The following is a 20,398-nucleotide window of genomic DNA, read 5'->3' on the forward strand; positions in this document are numbered from 1 at the left end:
AAGAGATCCTAACCGGTAGGAACCTGATTATCGCGAGCCAGTGAGGGAGCAGAAGGTAAAAGAGAAAGAGTGACGCGAACGTGAAATTATAACTTCCGACCAGCGCAGGGCAAAATCAGAGAGCTCGAGAGCGTCTTTCCTCCTGTATCGACGCCCTAGTGACTACTACGCAGATTCATTCTAAATACCCGGCATAGAATAAAGGAAGCACATATTCCACATGCATTGTATTGCACGTATTCCTCAAGGTCAAAGGCGGTAATCAACGTCATGATTCACTCAAGTATGCCTAAAACCCCGACGCCTGCAATCCAAGCATGCCCTCTGTAACCGAGTTAAAGAAGCGGTCATTATACACAAATCAATATGCAATGTTATACTTCCATGATAACAGTCCAGAAAAACAGACGAGCAAAATTTGCAGAGCTATTCTGACAAGTTACAGATTTGGGCTATGTACACACTCTATCGTGTGCCCCAAAGCTAGAGTCAACCGATTATTGTCGACCGAACAAAAAAGTCGCATTTTCTGTGAACTCAAACAACGCTACAATCCGCAAAAGGGGGAAAATACTTCACGGTATTGCGAGAATACACAAGTTTTCTGCAGCAATCAAAACGCAAATATTTCCTCCAGGACCTTCTGAGCATTCTGCGTGATAACCCTCGAAAATTCTTTAACTCGTTATCCCTTAAACGCACTTCATGTCATAGTATTGCGTTGATCAACATGGATGGGTCTCCTGTCCCAGTGAATCAGCGTCCGGATGTCATCATCTTTTATTTGCGCTCGGTTTTCAATAGGGATCTTGCTACTAATATTCCTGCGTTGCCATGTACTCACTATTCAGCAATGCAGGCTTTTATTGTATCTACTCAAGGAATCTCCCATTTAATCGACAACTTTTTTTCCAGTGCGCCAGACCGACACGGCATAACGGCTAAACCTATAAAGGGCACTAAATCACAATCTAGCGGCTTCTTGCAATTGATTTTCACTTGATCTATTACCTCTTCCACTGCTCCGAATGATTGAAAAATTAGCAGTGTTGTATCCGTACACAATTCTGGTAGCCGTTCTAGTCCATTTAATTACCGCCCTATTTCCTTAACTCGCATACCCTGTAAATTTCTAGAGCCTATATTGTACGCCAGCACGCTGTACCTCATTTAGACAAGCACTCTTCTTTCTTTTCAATACAACATGGATTTGGACGATGCCGCTCATGTGAAACAGAACTATTCGAATTGAGTGAGCGCGGCTCTTCACAGTCTTAATGGTAGATCGACGGCTGGACCTGACGGAATAACTAACGAGATATTAAAAAATCTAGATAATGAATCAATCTCTTATCTAACTGGACACTTCAATCAATGTTGGAGAAAAGGGGTATACTCAGAAGAATGAAGGGTGGCCAATACTATCCTCATATCAAAGCCAGGCAAATAACTCACTCTAGACAACCTCCGTCCTATTTCCTTGACGTCATGTCTAGGCAAAGCGATGGAACATGCCATCCTAAATTGACTCACGAAATACGTTGAGCAGAACAACATCCTCCCATACAACTTGATCGGCTTTCGTCACGGGCTGTCAACTCAGGATGCTATGCTGCTGATCAAACATCAACTTATACAGGCCAGCCCAGCGCATACGAAAGCTCTTTTGGGATTGGATGTGGAAAAAGCTTTTGATCGTATAAAGCATACGGCAATACTTGACGTTCTCTCGGAGGTGCGTTTAGGTAAGAGACTTTTTAACATGATGTCAGGCCAGCTGAAAGGCTTGGCCTGACAGTGCCAACGTGGGAGCGGCCCGCCTTGGCTTGAGAAGTCGAGCCTCCGGACGTCATTACAATAAACGTTTTCACACGCACACAGATCTTCACCTTCACCTTGACTCGCGTTTTCAAACTAATGTTGTCTATTTTGTCTTTGCAAAGGCGTTTGATTGTGCCGCCCATCGTCGTCTTACCGCAAAACGTGCTTGCCTTAATCTTGACCCACTCGTATTGTCCTGGATTGAATGTTTTCTCACAAACGGCTCACAACAGACCGTCAGCGGTAACCTCAAATCGTGAAGTAGTCCAATCTTGTCAGGTGTACAACAGCGCTCTTTGATTGTGCCGCTTCTGTTTCTCATTTCTATAAATGAACTGCCTGACAGCATTATTTAATTAACCCGGTTATTCGCTGATGAGTGCGTCCGGTATCGGTGCATATCCTCCCATAATGACCAACTAATGCTCCAGGGAGATCTAAGCAAAAAAGTAAATTGGTGCTCTCTTGAAGGGGAAGAAGACGACGTTTTCGAACGCACATGTGCGAGCGCGTCGGCTCCCGTTTCTACAAACCTTTTGGACCAGATTTCTTGCCTCAACCCACAGGAACTGTGCATCAATCGACGCAGTTTACTGCACGGAACAGGCGGCTACGGAAATCTTACCGGTGGGTGGATTTTTCGGACTTTTCCGAGACTTTTCCACCGCACGCCACGTTGGCGCGCAGCTACGACTAACGAGCCAAACCATACGGGGCGGTCGGGCAGGCGTCGAGCCTAGGCCCAACGCGTCGTCGAGCTAGAAAATGGCCTCCAACCCCAATACCTCGGTTGTAGAAGGCATGGAAATCAATCCGGAGGAAGCGGAGTGCTCAGGCTGGATCGAGGTCGTGAGCAAGAAGAAGAAACTTGCCGAGCGGTGTGATCCTAACGCGCCCACGTCAGCGAAAGGAAGCGGTAATGGCGGCGCCCGCAATGCCGCACCGCAGAAGGTATTGAGACGGGTAGTGGAAGCTTCCAGAATCGCGAACCTTCCTAGGAATCACTTTAAGACCATTATAAGGCCTCGTGGGGGGCTGGATGTTAAGAAGACGGACCTTATTATTTTCAAGCGTGCGCTCGCCAAGGCGGCTTCCCTAACAGCGGAACAGGTGTTCGACGACACGTTGTGCACGAACCCCTTCCAGAACATTCTCGTGGTTGCCACGCCGTTCGAGGCGAACGCGCGCGCCTACGCCAAGGTTCAGCAGATTTGTATGGCAAGTGTCGTCATAGAAGTGGCGGCCTACGTGGCTGCGTCGGACGACACATGTAAAGGAGTGATCCGCGGAATCAACGTGGACATCAGTGACGCAGAACTGACGGAGATGATCGTCAACCGGAGAAACCCCGGCGCACTGGGGGTTCGAAGAATCAAGAAGACAACAACAGTGATCGTGTTGTTCGACGGACACAAGGTCCCCCTAAACGTCGTATGTGATGGTGTTCGCTACCCCTGTTCCTTGTATCGAAGACAAGTAGACGTTTGTTATGCGTGTGGAGAACTGGGCCACAGGTCCGACGTTTGCCCGAAGGGCGAAGACCAGAAAAATTGCCGCGGATGTGGCATGCTCACACCATCAGAGGGTCATCAATGTGATCCCAAGTGCGCCATCTGTGGTGGGGCACACCAAACGGCAGACCGCAAGTGCAAACAGCGCTTCCAGGTGCCATACATCGTGCGCCAAAGACGGCGGCGCCGCAGGCGCGCACAGCACGCGCAGCGGGCGGCAGGACCGCGTGGCTTCGACACAGCTAGCGGCGGAGAAGCAATGGCGGGAGAGAAACCCTTCTACTCCCCCCATCGCAACATATCGGCATCGAGAGGACGCTCCCGCTCCCGATCCAGAGGGCGATCCAGCAGATCGCGCTCTCGCTCCAGAGGGCGCGACAATAGCAGCAGACGCTCCCTTTCGAGAGGATGATCGGGTTCCAGGGTCCGAATCCAGGAACCAATGTCCTGGGCAGACAAGGCCAGGATGAGCATCTCAAGCGGCAAACAGGTAACACAGGGCATCTCGCCGGAGCATAAAAGAGAGCAATCTGAGATTTTAATGCTTAAGAAGGAAAATGCAGAGCTAAAAGAGGCACTACGAACGCTGAGGGCTGAGTTCGAGCTCTTCCGTAACTCGCGTGAACCCCGCGAAGTAGCCTTACCCATCCCAGTACAAGCAGAAGGGTCGAATAAGCGCAAAGCTATTTCCCCCCCTGCGACCACGGAAAGAGAGCCAATGCAAACTGACGAGTCCCCCGCTCAGGACCCTAAGCCAGAACCAAACATACTCGCGTCTTTGAAGGTAATTGAGGAATCGCTCACGCAGATGAGAGAGGCCTTAGCTATTCAATCTAGCACTGTCGGGCATACGGACAGTAACATCTCCCACCTAACACGTAAAGTTGGCATCCTCGAGTCTAAAATGAAGATGATAGACGCTAGCAAAATCAAAAGCATCTCCACTGGCACCACTGCAAAAGCCAAGAAAGTACAGCAGGATCCCGATAACACGAGTCCCCTGCAGGCACTGCTAGCTCAATAGAAATCAAAATGGCGGGACAAACCGGAAACCTAATTATCTGGCAGTGGAATTGCGCCAGCTTCTTAAGGCGCAAGGCTGCTCTATTGCAGCTCATCAAAGCACAAGCGATAATGCCGCACGTCCTGCTCTTGCAAGAAACACTTAGTGAGAAGGTAAATTTATCGGGCTACCGTTCGGTTAGCCAAAAAGGAGAAAATGGCAGAGGTATTGCCACATTCGTCAGGAAAGACACCTCTTTTCAGGAGCACGAAGTCAAAATTTGTAACTCGGATAAGAAATCCGGTCTCGAGGCACAGTTAATTGAAATCATCCCCCACGGAAAATTTCGACGAAACATCTTCATTCTCAACCTGTACAGCTCTCCTTCCGCTCATAAGCATAATCTCCGCTCACTACTAAATAGGGTCGCAACCGCTGCGAAATCGCAGCCGTTAATAGTCGCAGGAGATTTCAACGCTCCCCACCCGGCTTGGGGTTATATAACACGAACAAAGAAAGGGGCCAACCTAGTTGCAGCGAGTACAGACCTAAACCTGACGCTGGTCTCGGACCCACGTTTCCCCACGAGGCTGGGAAACTCGGTCGCCAGAGACACGACCCCTGATCTCAGCTTCACTAGAAATGCTGTGGCCACGTGGTCCAACTTACAGGAGAACTTGGGGAGCGACTACTACATAATAGAACTCAGGATGGAAATAATAGCAGCTCCTCCCAAAACCTATAAGTACACAGACTGGGACCTCTTTAGGAAAATAAGAGGTGAAGATGAGGCAGTATACGACACGTTCAGTGAACTGCTTGTACAGATACAAATGGATGTCGAGAAGGCCACGAAGGAAATAGTTACGGATTTTGATGCCCCAGGGATGGATGCAAGGTTAGCGCATCTCCTGGAAGCCAAGCGCTCTCTCCTCGAGAGATGGAAGACACAAAGACTCAATCGCAGGCTACGGAAAAAGATCGCGGAGCTGAATAAACTCATTGAGGAGCATTGCTCAGAACTTAATAAACAGCAATGGGGAGACGCCTGCTCGGCAGCGGATGGAAAAATGCGCAAAGGAGGCAAATGGACCCTCTTCAAACATCTCTTAGACGATGGACAATCCAAATGTAATCAGAGACTAGTGATAGACCAATTAATTATTAAGGAAAAAATGGAAGGCATCTCAGAGGCCTCCATATTTCGGAAACTAGTGAACAAATACCTTCCCATTGGCCAAAGCCCAGGTTCTCCCCTCCCTCAGTATGAGGGCGCGCCTGCCCCAGAGCTGGACGTCCCCTTCTCAGAAGCTGAGATCAGGGAAGTGCTGCACAATTTAAACGGAAGGTCTGCCCCAGGCCCCGACGGAGTTACAAACCGGCTCTTAAGAAATTTGGACGACAAAGCAATTCAAGCTTTAGTGAAGGAGATAAATGAGGTATGGGAGGAAGGCCTTGTACCGGAGAGTTGGAAGAAGGCCACAGTGGTCTTAATCCCCAAGCCAGGTAAATCACCCAGCTTGGAGAACCTCCGTCCTATCTCCCTTACTTCTTGCATTAGCAAAGTAGCGGAACATGCAGTGCATAACAGGATATCGAGACATATTGAGTGCAACGAACTATTCCCGTACAATATGGTTGGTTTCAGGCCCTTGCTTTCAACGCAGGATGTCATGCTCCTGCTCAAAACACAGATAATCGACTCTCAAAGCAAAGATGTAAAAGGCGTCCTCGCACTGGATCTATCCAAGGCATTCGATACAATTGCACATGACTATATCCTTCAGGAGATATCGGCCTTGAACTTAGGAGTTAAATTCTTCTCCTTCGTTGCATCCTTCCTCAAGAGCAGGACGGCGGCCATAAAGTTGAGGCAATCAGTCTCGGAATACTTCACACTCGGAAACAGGGGTACTCCTCAAGGGGCAGTTATCTCACCCCTTCTGTTTAATATAGCAATGCGCAAGTTGTCGGAAAGCCTTGCAGCAATTCCTTACGTAGGTCATGCATTATATGCTGACGATATTACAATCTGGTGTCCTGGAGGATCGGAGGCTACGGTCGAACAAGCTCTACAGGAGGCTCTGGATGTTACAGAGTCTTTCTTGAAAGGTACGGGACTGGCACTCTCGCCTGGAAAGTCGGAACTCCTGCTGTACAGACAGGCTAGACGAGGTGCTAGGGGACTCACCCCACTCGATCAGGTGCCAATTAGCGTTCGTACCAGAGATGGGCACACCATCCCGAGAGTAGACTCTATCAAAATACTAGGGCTTTCAATAAACTCAAAGGGATGCAACGCTAAGACTATAGCCCAACTTACCACGAAAACTGAAAACATTATTAGATTAATCATGAGAGTGTCCAACAAGAAAGGTGGCATAGGCGAGGATATACTCCTTAGGGCTCACCATGCTTTCCTCATCAGCCATGTCATTTACATAGTCGCAGCCCTCAATTGGACGAAAACAGAAATGGATAAATTAGACACGCTTATGCGCAAAAGTATCAAAAAGGTGATCGGCGTGCCAATCACGGCTAGCACAGAGAAACTCATGACATTGGGAGTACACAACACAACTTCGGAATTAATAGAACCACAAAGATCAGCACAAATTATTAGATTATCAAACTCCAAAGCAGGCAGAAGACTTCTGGATGCGGCCGGCCTCCGTCCTAGCTTCAATGAGGAAAATATCACGCAACTTGATATTCAGACAAGGAACTCCTTTATTGTAGACCCTTTTCCAAGAAATGTCCACCCCCAACACAATAAAGGTCGAAGGTTAGCGAGGGCTAGAGCTTTCTTAAAGAACATATCCGGAACGGAGACCTTTGTTGACGCGGCGCGACACGCCAGTGCCAACAAGTTCTCCGTAGCCGTAGTCAATGACAGGGGAGAACTCCTCTCGGCAGCCTCGCTGAAAACCTCCTCGGTCGATGTGGCGGAACAGGCTGCTATAGCTCTCGCATTACTTGACTCAAAACGCACTACGGTGTACACGGACTCCCGAGCAGCTGTTAGAGCATTCGCATCGGGATTGATAGCCAAAGAAGCAGCCAGGATTCTAAACGGCAAACACCCCTCTGACACTGTTCACCACATAGTCTGGTTCCCAGCTCACATGGGACCAGACGTATTACCGGGTAGCCCACGACCGTGCGCGAGGTTTCGTATGCCGCGACGGGATGGTGTCTCGGGTGAGTTCGGGAGAGCTCGTCCACAGTGATCCACTGGTTACCTTTCAGGAAATCACCTCTCATTACAGAGGGAATAGGCAGAGTTTTCCTTTCCCCCATCATAAGCTCAACAGGCCACAAGCTAGCACGCTTCGCATGCTCCAGACGGGGTCCTACCCCTCTAGGGGCTTTTTGAACAAGCTCCACCCGGACATCGATCCACTCTGCCCAGATTGCGGCACTGAATTTAGCTCACTAAACCACATGCTCTGGCAGTGCCCTGTGTTACAGGATTTTAATACAGAAGAAGACTGGACGAAGGCCATCACAGACCCGAGACAGGACGTCCAGCTCCTGGCTGTCCAGAGGGCCCGTGAACGAGCGGAGAGGCATGGCCTCTCTGTTCCGACATGGGACTAGCCAGCGGCTGGGTAGGGACCTGCAGGTCCCCGCTTAGCTCCTCAGGACCACAATAAAGTCGTTTGCTGCTGCTGCTGCTGGTGCTCTCTTTGGCTCATGTGGCCCAACGTTTCCAAATGCAAGTACATGTGTGGAACTCGGAAGCGGGAAATCATTAACCACCAGTACTCTCTTAATTCTACAGCCATCACTCAACTTGACTCTTACCGCTATGTCCGCGTTACTTTTACCTATCAGTTTACGTGGTCTGTACACATAACGCAACTAATAAACGACTGTCCCAAATTCCTCGGCCTCCTTAAAAGATCGATTTTTCGATTTCCTGTTTCCAAACGCGAGCTCGCCTATGAAATGCTCATTCGGTCTAAACTTGAGTATGCCTCAGCAATTTGGAACCCTCACCAAACTTTCCTTATTAACACGCTTGAAGCAGTGCAAAATCGCACGGCCCGTTTTGCCCCTTCGAACTACGCCTTTCATACAAGTATAAGTAGCATTAAATCATACCTCAGCATACCTAGCCTAACTCTTCGTAGGAAGATTTCCAAAGTTTCACTTTTCCACAAACTATTGTATTTCCAACACCTCAGGAACACTATTTTACTTCCAACCAACCGCAGGTCTCACCATCTGTTTATCAACCTGAGTCTATACGGTCTGTATGGTTCCTCTAAGGAGTTCAACAAACCTTCCTTACCTACTGCCATTGAATTGTGAAACGCGCTACCCGACAGTATAGTAAACGAATGCCATTCAGATAAATTTAGGCACCTATTAGGCGGCCATTTCTACTGCCCGTTTGTACTTTGCACCTTACTTTTTTTCTTGTTTTTCTCGTCCATCGCCTTCTAGCATGTATACTAAGTTTTGTTTACCGTTGTATAAAAAAAGTTAACCATTGTATAACAATGACCATAGTGTTTATTGTTGCATTTGCCCACCCCCTCTGTTTAATAGGTCCTTCAGCAACAATAAATGATGATGATGATCATGATGATGATGATGAAACTGCTTGTGGTAATGCGGATGTGGGAGGACTCACATGTCACGCTCAGCGGAGCCACTCTGGCTGGCACGAACCTTGTCATGAGCCCATTTTATCGCTCTTTTCAAGCATTTGGTGTGCTATATACTTTTCACCATCTCAGTAATATTGTAAAGGTAAGCTTCCAATATCGCATGTAAGCCTGCACAATTTCTTTCAGTAGAAGTGGAAGGAACGGGGAGAGGGCGGTCACTGACGATTTCAATATTTACTTCCTGCCCTTATTCTCGTCACGGTCTTCTTCCTCTCATGGTAAATAAAAATTAGTGCATGCCAATCACGGTAAACTATTAGTACGAGAGTGTTCCTTGTACGGTACTTGTATTACCGATACTGCAGCCGCGCGCGTGAAGTCGCCTTATAGCCGTCGCGCGTGTATCTAATCTCGTTTATAAAATTTGCCACATCCGGAAGCCTGTACTCGCAGGCCCCAGGCTTCGTTCGTCTGATTGTTGACGTGTTGGAAATGGAGCACCTGTGTCTTCGGCATACCGGTTCAGTTTGGTTCGCCTCTACTGTCGGGAACTAATTCACAAGGCGATGCGCTTCGCTATTTGTTTCACTAGTTCGACGTGGCGGCATCTGCACATCGTCACTCGCTTCACTCATTGCAGGTTATTCCCTGAACTAATCAGAATTCACTGTGCGAAGTTCGTACAGGAGATGCCATGCCGGTTCCGCACCAGCAAGAACTGACACTGCATTAGTGGATACCAGTTGGGAAAGAGCAGGGTGAATCGATTGGACCTATCATTTGTGGCGCGTCGATTGCGCTTGCGGCGTCATCGGCCGCCTTAAGGTGGTTCGAAACGCGTAAAGCTTTCTTTGGCGTATTGTTCTGTTTTCGCGGTGGTCGGCGAGGGTGGAACTTTCACCGCCAATACAAATACGCCAGTGCAAGGCTACGTGCTCACACGCAAGCCACATTTCGCCAAATATCTTTGTTCGTTGAGACGCGCTTGCTGTCGTGCGGGTACTTTGTGCGAGTGCACCCTTCTTCGACGGGGCACGACAGAGCATGTAATTGGGCTTTCAATCATAGCGGGAAGCTAGGTGGACAGGTCCGAGCTCTACCATTGGGTTGCCTACGCGTACGAATGTCAAGTTTCTAGATTTTACGTTAAGGTTAAAGATGCGCAACATATTTCGACGGGTAGTTTGAACGTTGACGAAGAAGACAACGGTTTTGGCTGGCGCTCTGCTCGTGCTGACCTTGGCCTTGACGGCAGGGCTGTGCTATCTCCCCAGTTTGTTCTACTAAATATTATCTCCTGATGATATTTTGGGTGGATGTTTTGGGTTCAGCTCACGAGTGCACGGTACTGGATTTTCGCCACGAACGTCACCTTGGTTTCGACACCATGTGCGACGGCGACCACCAATCCAATCCTGGTCCGTCGGTTGTGACTACTTCGGGTCCATGAGTCGGTGTCCTCGCCCATCCACGGGACCCAAGGACGTTCACCGGCAGCAATGTCGTGGATGTCGAAGACTATGTGGCTGGCAACGTACGAGCGTGTCAGCGACACTAATTCGTGGGATGCGATGATTATCCTCGCTATTGTCATTTTTCATTTGGGAGGCACGGTGCGTGTGTTCATTGAAACGCATGAAGAGGACGTGTGCAGTTGGGAGATTTATCAGCATATTGGCATTGCCACCCTCGAAACTTCCGAAGTGATTTCAAATTGCTCGGTGGCGTGCTCAAAATTGGTAAAATCAAGTATCGCTGCTTCGTGTCTAGATTATACGTTATAAAAGTCCTGCCAATGCCTTGCTAACTGGAGTTTTCCGCGACATCTAAGTCCTATCTAAGAGGCTGCTTTTTCCAAATCCGCTGTTGTCTGAGTCTTTAAAAGTCTACTACAGAAATACATAAAAAGGTGGGACAGCAAAACAGAAAAAGATGAAAATTTTTTGCGATTATTGCGTAGGTTTATCGTATCAAGGATGGAATAAATAAAGCTTCTGAGAAATTTGGCGCTCGGCTGGGCTTCTCTGCGAAGAATCAGTTACGCAAGATATGTCCTCTTGTTGACCGTCCAACGTCGGTATCCGAGGTCACGTGTCGCATTGAGCATGCGCGGCAGTTTCTTTGCTGTCCCATGGAGGTGGCATACCCCGCAGCGTTATTCTACGGGAAAATGTGCGATGAGTAAACCGGACGCTGGTCCAAATGTTCCCCGCAGAGAACAATACGCAGATGTCAAACATTTAACATGCTAAAAGTCGGACGCGATATAATTGCGGTGCCGCGTTTCCGGCAACCAAGGTCCACTTTCAGAATGAGAACTCTATGCTCATAATGGCACCCTTCAAAAAAGACAGGGACGTGACAGAGAGACGGGACAGCGCTGACTTTCAGCTGATGTTTATTCAAACACACAGGCACGGATATAGCGAAGCAGGTATGAAGGTTACAAAAATACGGAATATAAATCGCCCTCTACGCATGCGCACGTCATTACCATCCAGGAACGCGATTTCCTTCTCATAAAGATTAACTGACCGTGTACTGACACGGCTTGCTCCCTTTTTTTCGAATCAGCCGGGCTTCAATTATTTTACGCATGCAGCGGTCTTTGCTCCTGGCCTCCGCTGTGCATGCGCCTAACATTGGTTTTCACGTTTTGCTGGGACAATCATGGCAATGTGCAGAAAGGTTTCGGTCCTTTGCCACATTTCACTTGTGTTCTCTATGAACCGCCAACTCTAGGAACCGACAACTATATGAACCATACTATACGCAGGAGGACCCTACCTCATGTATAAACCAAACGGCTATGACCTACCACAACAGATAAGTACACTTAATCAGTCGCATGATGTCCTTATGCGACTTCTACAATTAGTCACCAGGTTTCTTTTTATCTGTGTACATGATCTCGTCAATGATAAATCATTTAGTCGCGAGTCAGCACCGACGTTGGCTTACTTTGTTCTTGGTACATTTCGCGCTGTTTGGTTTCGTAGTTGTAGCTGTCTCCCATTTCTTACTCACTAATAGGAAGCGCGTAGCATTCAGGCCTTAATGATATACAGTTCCAGCATCCAGTGTCCCTGAGAGATATGTTGTCAGTCCGCTGTTATTCCTAGTTTTGATTTACTATATCATGGACGACTTCGACTTTCAAATGAAAATATTTGCACATGACTGTGTTTTGTGCCTGGAAACCATTAGTCTTTATTTATTTATTTATTTATTTATTTATTTATTTATTTATTTATTTATTTATCATACCCTCAAGGTACGGTTGTACATTGCAGAGGGGAGGGGCAAAGTAAGTAAATACAGAGGCAAATCACAAAATAAGAAAGGAAGGCAAACAACATGGCAAAAAAACATCGTATACAAAATAATAATGGTAAAAAGAAACTTGTGAGCGTGGCAAAAATACATGGCATAACAAAATAAAGAAAGGAAAGAACATACGATATAAAAATACAAGCCAAAATGTAAAAACAATGACATAAAAGCAGTTATTATACAGAACAAGCAAACGCAACAATAATTTATAACATGAAGCTTTGAAGTGTGCTTTTAAAGTTATTGGTGTCAATAATGCTTGTAAGTAATGCGGGTAAGTTATTCCAATCTTTGCTCGTTTGGGGAAGAAATGAATATGAAAAGCCGATGGTGTTGCAGTGCGGAATGTTTACCTTTTGGCGGTGGTCTAAGCGAGATGAAATGTATGGTGGGGGTTGGACAAAGATAGAACGTAAATATGTGTTATGGTAGTAGATTTTATGGAAAAGACATATGCGAGATATTTTTCTACGGGTTGATAACAGCGGGAGGTGAAGGAGAGCTTTCATGTTAGTGACACTCGCAGTTCTTTGGTAGTTGGTGAGAATGAAACGGGCTGATCGATTCTGTATTGCCTCTAGAGACTGTATGAGGGTGTCATGACCGGGGTCCCATACTGATGACGCGTACTCTAGTTGTGGGCGAATGTAAGTTGTGTACAGTAAGAGTTTTAGTGATGATGGTGCTTGAGAAAATTTTCGACGAAAGTATCCTAGTGTGCGAGTGGCCTTAGATGTTATGTGATCAATGTGAGTTTTCCAGGATAGATTGCTGGCAATGTGAACCCCCAAGTATCGATATGACGTTACACATTCTAGTGGGATGTTATTTAGCGTATAGGTGGGGCAGATGACGTTAGTACGAGAAATCCTCATTGTCTTACACTTTCTAATGTTTAATTCCATGCGCCACGTACGACACCACTCATTTATGTTATTGAGATCCTCCTGAATTAGTAGAATATCTGAAGAATTAGTTATTTTACGATACAAGACGCAGTCATCCGCAAAAAGACAAATGTTCGAGGAAACGTGAGTGGGCAAGTCGTTAATATAAATTAGGAATAATAAAGGACCGAGCACAGACCCTTGCGGGACGCCGGAGTCAACAGGGGCTAAAGGTGAGTTAGCGTCATTAGTGGTTACAAATTGAACACGTGATGTCAGAAACGCGCGAATCCAATTAATTATGGAGGGGTCTATGTTTAGAACGCCTAATTTATGAAGAAGCAATGCATGGTTCACTTTGTCAAATGCTTTAGAGAAGTCGAGAAATATACAATCTGTTAAAAAACCAGAATCTAAATTGGCATGTAGGGTATTAGTGAAGAGGATTAGCTGAGTGTCACAAGAGAAGTTCTTACGGAATCCATGCTGCATAACTGTGAAGAAGTTGTTATTTTCAAGAAAATTAACCAGATGCGTGTATATTATATGCTCCATAACTTTGCATGGTACAGATGTAAGTGAAATAGGTCTATAGTTGAGTGGATCATGGGTTGGTCCGGTTTTGTGAATGGGGATTACTTTGCCAATTTTCCAATCGTACGGTAAGGTGCCAGAGTTGTAAGATTGTGAGTAAATGCATTCTAGTAGGATTGAACAGTATTCCGCTGTGTTTTGTAGGAATATAGTGTTAATTTTATCTACCCCACATGATGCTTTAGGTTTTAAGTTTTGTATTATGGCTTTGATAATACAAAACTGATAACCGAATTCTTAACAAATCTACGATCACTACAACTGACTGGTGAGTAAAGTTTTAAATCAAAATGAACGTAGACATGTCCGTAGTACTAAGCGTAAGAAGAAGGAATGTTTACTCTGATTTCGTATGCGCTGGGAATGGGAGCCCGCTCTGCAATGTTGCTGCTTATAAATACCATGGTATAACCACGAACTCTGGACTCTCTTCGGACACTCACATATGTAAGATTTCTGAAACTGCATTACGGAAGGTCTTCTTTCTTAAAAGATGCCTCCGACATGCCCTTGCGTCTCTTTAGCTTCTGGTTTACAAATAGTTGGTTAGACCAATGTTAGAATATGGAAACAGATTATGGTTTCCTCAACCATCAACTAATATACCAAATCTAGAATATGTGAAAAAAAATTTGTATATGAATAGTGCGGATCTACTGATTCACCTTTCGCTTTCCTAACTTTCCACCTTTCCACATTGAGGACTAGAGCAAAGCACTGCGGACTTGAGTTAATGTTTCAGCTAATGCGCTGCCACTACAAGCTCGATACATCAAGTTACATCTCTTTCGCGCTAACAAGAGAGCTACAAAACGCAAACATAAAATTACGCTGACAGAATACTACTGCAATGACGCATTTGAGCACTCCTTCTCTCCACTTGCATTGAGGAAATGGAATGAAATCGATCCCTGCATTACTAGTGCTGATTAATTGTCATAGTTTACCAAGAAAATAGATTTCATAAGAAAATGTGGTGTGGATAATTGCACGGAAATGGCAATGGCAATCACTCCTCCCGAAATCGATAGAATATTTTTTGAACTATATCGACGTTATTTACCCTCCTATTGCTGACGGCAAATGGTTATGTCAGGTACCTTACTATTGCCTATCTAATGTGTAGCATAGTACACGGTATGATTAGCATATTGACAATTTCATTTTCCCTTTCTCAAAGGCCATATTCTTTAATAGTTAGTGTGCACGTGCATGTTTTTGATGTAGTGCCTGTACATATTTATATTTGTATTTTAAATCATCTTTATCCCATTTGTGCAATGCTTGTTTCTTGTTCAATTTTTTTTGTTGACCTGTATGGTAGCACCCGTATATGCACTTTATGTTGTGTATTCATTTTCTGTCTGTATTTAACCCGCCTGCTTGACTCTTATTTAGAGAGCTGCAGTATTGTAAACAAATAAACAAAATATAAGCAGCGATTTGTAACGCAATGTTTCGTAACCAGATACTCTAGTTCCTACTACCACAGGCAAGTCTTTCGAATTTTATTTATCTCGTTGTGATCTGCCATGTCCTTATTCGGTCTTTTCTTCGTATATTAGAGTTGTACGCTTCTGTCCTTTCCTTCCGGAAGATAAAGCAGGATCATGCGCGCATGCGCGTCCCTGCGACAGCTGACAGCCATGTCTTCCCCTTTTGCCGTCTCTGTCACCGCGTCTATATATATATATATATATATATATATATATATATATATATATATACAGTGAAAGCTCGTTAATTCGAACTTCAATAATTCGGATTTATGGATAATTCGAACTGTACGATTTGGTCCGGCCAAGCTCCACAGAAGTCTATGTATTAAAAAGTCCGTTAATTCGAACGCGAGAAGGTTCCCTCACGGATAATTTGAACTACGCTCGCCTGGCACACTGCCAGAGAAACGCGCCTACTGCCTACACACAAGGCTGTATTGCCTCCGAAACGGAGAGAACGGTGTGAGAAGGCAAAATCGGAAAAAAATCTAACCGACGCGGGGTCAGCCAGAAGGCAGCGGCGGCTGCCGCCTCTCCGTTCTACGTAACCTCCGAGGCTTCTTGCCCGTTTCGAATCTCGGAGGCTTTGCAAATCTTGTACAGCTGCTAATGTTGTGCGGAGATGGCACTGCAAGCACCAAAACACAGCGAACCAAGTACGTCGCAGCTGCGCTTGCAATCAAGAACCAACGAATCGGGGCCTTCGCCACCTTCACATGTTCAGGGTCTTTGTCTCGGCAGTATTCATCGGTTGTGCACCTCTGTTTTCAGCTTAGGAGGTATCGGCCGTCGCGATTCATTGTGATGGTGTTAAGCCTCGGCTAACGTTCGTTTTGGTGGACATCGGTGGTGTGGCACAGTCGGACCCAGAGCTTCGACTTGAAGATGGCGTGTGCCCGCGGCACACGCCATCACTTTCTGACACGCCAAATTTCTGACATGCCCTACTGCTTTCAAATCGTAGTGTACTGTTGCTCTCCATCACTTTCGTTAGTTCGAACTGAAGCAGCTTCCCCTTGCGGTTCGAATTAACGAGCTTTTACTATATATATATATATATATATATATATATATATATATATATATATATATATATATATATATATATATATATATATACATCAAATGGGTATTGTGATAGAGATGCTGCACTGGGAACCTTATCACACCTATCTTTTCTTTCGTCAGGCCAGCAGTTAATACAGTAGCTTGTAATAGTGATTGTAGATTTCACTCTGCAGTAAACGCGCAAACACTTGTGGTAGTGATGATCTTGGAGTATTTATTGTGAATGTGACACGAAGTGCTAGAGTATCTTGCAAACTCTATATTTCTGCGCGTCGTTCTTGGCTGCAATGTAGGGCAAGATAAATGTGTCGACCTGGTGCGACAGTTTTGTGAACAGCAGTGGGTCATCTGGATTGGCGCACTTCACCGGGCCACCAGAAACAACTCCTTCCAAAAACCACGCACTTCCTGAATTCCACACCAGGGGGCCTCCGCTGTCACCCTGAAAGAAAAAAGAACAATCGTACCAATTTACTGGCTTGACACAGACGTTCGTTTCCAGTGGGCTCCTAGATGCTGCGGTATACGTACAAAACTGCTTTGTTGGTCGAGTTCTATGAAAGCCCATATGTTGACACAATCGTTCTCTTGCCATCATTCAGGACTGGTGGCAGCTCACGCGTCACCGCCACAATACTATACGAGACAAAAGAACGCTAGTCCCAACCGGGCAATAGCATTGGCGCCATTCACTGCCCGTCAGGTTAACCCAGTCCCTATGGTGTTGCACTGCCTAGCTCGATGTCATGGGTTTGATCCCAACATGGTGGCCGCATTAGGAGCCCAAAAACTCGTGTACCTCGCACTGGGTGCACGTTAATTAAACCCCCACAGGACAGAATTATTTCGCCTGATAACCATATCGTGGTTTTGGTTCGTAAAACCCCGGTGGAGGCTTCACCCTAATAAGCCTTTATTGAAAGACGCATGAACTCAAGCGAATCATTGTGTGCGCTCTTCATAGATTTCGATTAAGCGTATCCGTTACCAAATGACGTCCGCATCTATTTCAGTGGGCCTTCTCTCTCAACTTCAATAGTTGTCATATGCACCAAGACCCTTCAATTTACCTTCAGTACTAGCGCGAATGGCAGGCGTTGCTGGATTTCTTGTCCAAACTCGTCTATCGGCCCGTGTAGTCGGAATAAAAAATAAGTATCTACAATAGCGGGTGCACATTAACCTGATTCAACATTCATGTGACGGGAAAAAAACTGCCATTTAGCATAGTGCTGTTTTTTGCATTGAGAATGTTAGTGTTTGATAAACTCTTGTAACTCTGTAGATGTCATCACGTACCCCAGCGGTAAGCATATCTGAAATTTCCAAAGCCTTCCAAAGTCGTAATATTCAAGAGCAGGGCCTGTACGTAGAAAAAGTTCTTGGTTTACATTTGTTCGTAAGAACAAGCAAGAGCCGATTGTGACTATGGACATGGCATTAACCAAAGCATCCTGTCAATTAAAAATAGAACTGAAGAACGAAAAGCTTTTTTTTGCATTCCATTTCCACTTTTTTTTGCATTCCACTGCCAGGCAAAGGCAGAAGCAGTCCACCAATAGCAAACATCTGTTATAATACAAAAAGTTTATTATGTGAATGAAAGTTTGCAATAAGGAGTTATAACTGGTTAGATGCCTTAGTAAATGTGCTCGCTATGATCGTAGCTTTGCACCTGATCCTATGAATATATATAAATCATCACTTATTTCCTGAAAACGGTGAGGCTATGCACGAAATTTAGGTCTAGGTTTGTGTACGGGTACTCTACGCTATTTGAGGATTTCACAGCGTAGTGCATACTGGATATTAAGCTGCAGCAAATGAAAACAGGTGCTTGGAAAAACACCTGTTTCTGCCGTAACGCAACGTCAAAATAGCTTGGAAGAGCGCATGAAATATGCTCCGATGGGAAGCTGAACAGCTGGGCGACAGTGAGAAGGCTCGCAGGCGCGTTCTAGTGTTGCGGTACGGCTTCGTACAGCAAGGTGGCATCAGGCAGACAGGGCAAGCATTGAGCTACCTCCACCCACAGATATACCTTGACCCCTCCGCTGAGAAAAGTCGTGTTCGCCGCGTTTTTCGCAGCACGGCTACTAAATATACACGAGCTCGTGCATGCTAGATATTCCCCAACCATGTCCACGTGTTCGGTAAAGCGCTGGTTTACCTTGCAACAAGCTTAGTGGAAGACTTTGAACGGTTCAGAGAATCCATCAGATTTCACAAGTCCCTGCAATCCTATGCTAATATTTTGAGGGGCTTTCCGCATGCTGTTCTCGGATTTTTTTTTTGACAATTGTTTTTCTAAAATAATTTGCAAGGATGCTGTTTGTTTTTTCCGCAGGCTCACCTTGCAGGAGGACCCATAGTCGTGACCAGTACACAGGACGCTATCGGGCAGGCCAGAATCGTAGTCCTCGACGCATGTCTTGTGCGACATCGTTTTTGTGCGGAGCTGCTTTAGCTTAGGTGATAATTCCTCGCTGTCAGCTGAAATGAAAAAAAAATTAAAATGCAAATTGTGCGCTATTAGCTGTGTTAAGGGTGTATAGGGCCCTTAAGAGCCTTAATCATAATGTAATACTTTTACTGGCAGATCAAAATTACATTCTGGCACAGTGTTTTTGTCGACGGCTCCATTGGGCAATGGTTATGTCAGCGCACTTGACCACTGTACTACAAAAACATGACATACTCAAGCTACGTCGTTGTTTTATTCTCGTCCAACCGACTAAGCCAATAAGCTTGTATTGATAGTGGTATCTAAGAAACACATAACATTGAGACTTCAGGCTCCATATTGCAAAGCCCAAGAAGCACGAGTTGTCCGCAGTCAACTGTCGTGTAGAACTCGATGGTCCTGTGTTTTGGGTCGGGGCGTTATTAAGAACCACGCTGCGTTTCGAGCTATCGTTATTAAAGTCTCAAGGCAATAAGAATCGAAAAATTCTGCACAGGGCAACTTGTCAGTAAAATTGGCGTCATAGTCCTATACCGTGTGTCCCAGCTAACTTTATGTTGGCTGTTCAATTAAAAGAAAATATTTACAGAAGGCGATGCAAGACACAATTGTAAAACCTGCGTTGTTTGGTATTTAGACCTATGACATACAAACAGCCTAATTCGTGTACTTGTATCTTGCACCGCACTACTCAATTTATTTTTATTGTATCGTTCAGCTAAGTTCGCGTTGACATCCTATGTACAGGTCCTATCGGTAAGCGTCGTGTCACAGTTCCCAATGAAATGCGAATCTAATGTTAACGTCTATCGCCGTGAGCAGAGAGGACTACACATAACGAAGTTCAACCTTTATAACTTCCCGCGCACTCCTGTTTGTGCCTGATGAGGCTGATAGAAAGAAATCAGTAAAGAATGAATAATAAACAAGTGTGCGTTAGCCAGCCGAGATGTGCGAAGTCAGCATTAATTCAAACGCGAACAATTCTGGCACTACTGCAATGCGCTGATCTTTCCCAGGTACACCTCCATTTATAACAGTGGCCTTAGATTCTAGAAACTTGCACTTATCGCTGCCTACACTAAGAGTGCACGTCACACTTCCACACACACAATTATACGCAACAAGCTTTCTTATGAGTTATTTCTTGTTTGCGTTTCAATTTATGATGGTGGAACATCTTGTTAGCATACGCACCTGTGCCTTTCACTGTTCCTCACTTCGCATCAAGGTTGCCCGCCTGTTCGGTAAACGTTATGCACTTGCTCCGTCTTTCATCACAATAATAAAGAATAGAAACGAAAACTTCACCAATTTCGCTATTCTCTGTTAAGGCAAGTGCAAAGTATGATGGGAATACCTACACACCATTCACTTAGCGTGTACTGCACCTGTCATGCTGAATCCGCCCGTTTTGATTAGACCACCAAACGAGAGAGAAAACTGAAAGTTGAAAGGCAAAGAGGTGAAGCAGGAACTGTTCGGTTGGCCACTCTACACTAGCGGAAGCCCAAAGGATAACAAACAGCATTGGCTATGATATGTGTGCGGCGGTGGGGGGGTGGGGGGTAGTGTAGAGAGAGCGGGGCAGAGCACCTT

At 45.7% G+C, this 20,398-nt stretch overlaps 1 protein-coding gene across 1 annotated transcript in view; it reads right to left on the reverse strand.

Annotated features, from left to right (window-relative positions):
- Positions 1-16,529: 16,529 nt before the first annotated feature.
- The window catches only part of LOC139055419 (chymotrypsinogen A-like), a 35,085-nt gene continuing 31,216 nt past the window's right edge, over positions 16,530-20,398 (reverse strand). The window contains exons 5-6 of the mRNA XM_070532877.1: positions 18,689-18,828; positions 16,530-16,777 (exon numbers count right to left, since the gene is read on the reverse strand). Coding sequence (XP_070388978.1) covers positions 16,574-16,777; positions 18,689-18,828 — 344 coding nt within the window. The 3' untranslated portion in view covers positions 16,530-16,573. The remainder of the gene's footprint in view (positions 16,778-18,688; positions 18,829-20,398) is intronic.

This window comes from Dermacentor albipictus, chromosome 2 (genome assembly GCF_038994185.2).
Source record: "Dermacentor albipictus isolate Rhodes 1998 colony chromosome 2, USDA_Dalb.pri_finalv2, whole genome shotgun sequence".
Taxonomy (NCBI): Eukaryota; Metazoa; Arthropoda; class Arachnida; order Ixodida; family Ixodidae; genus Dermacentor; species Dermacentor albipictus.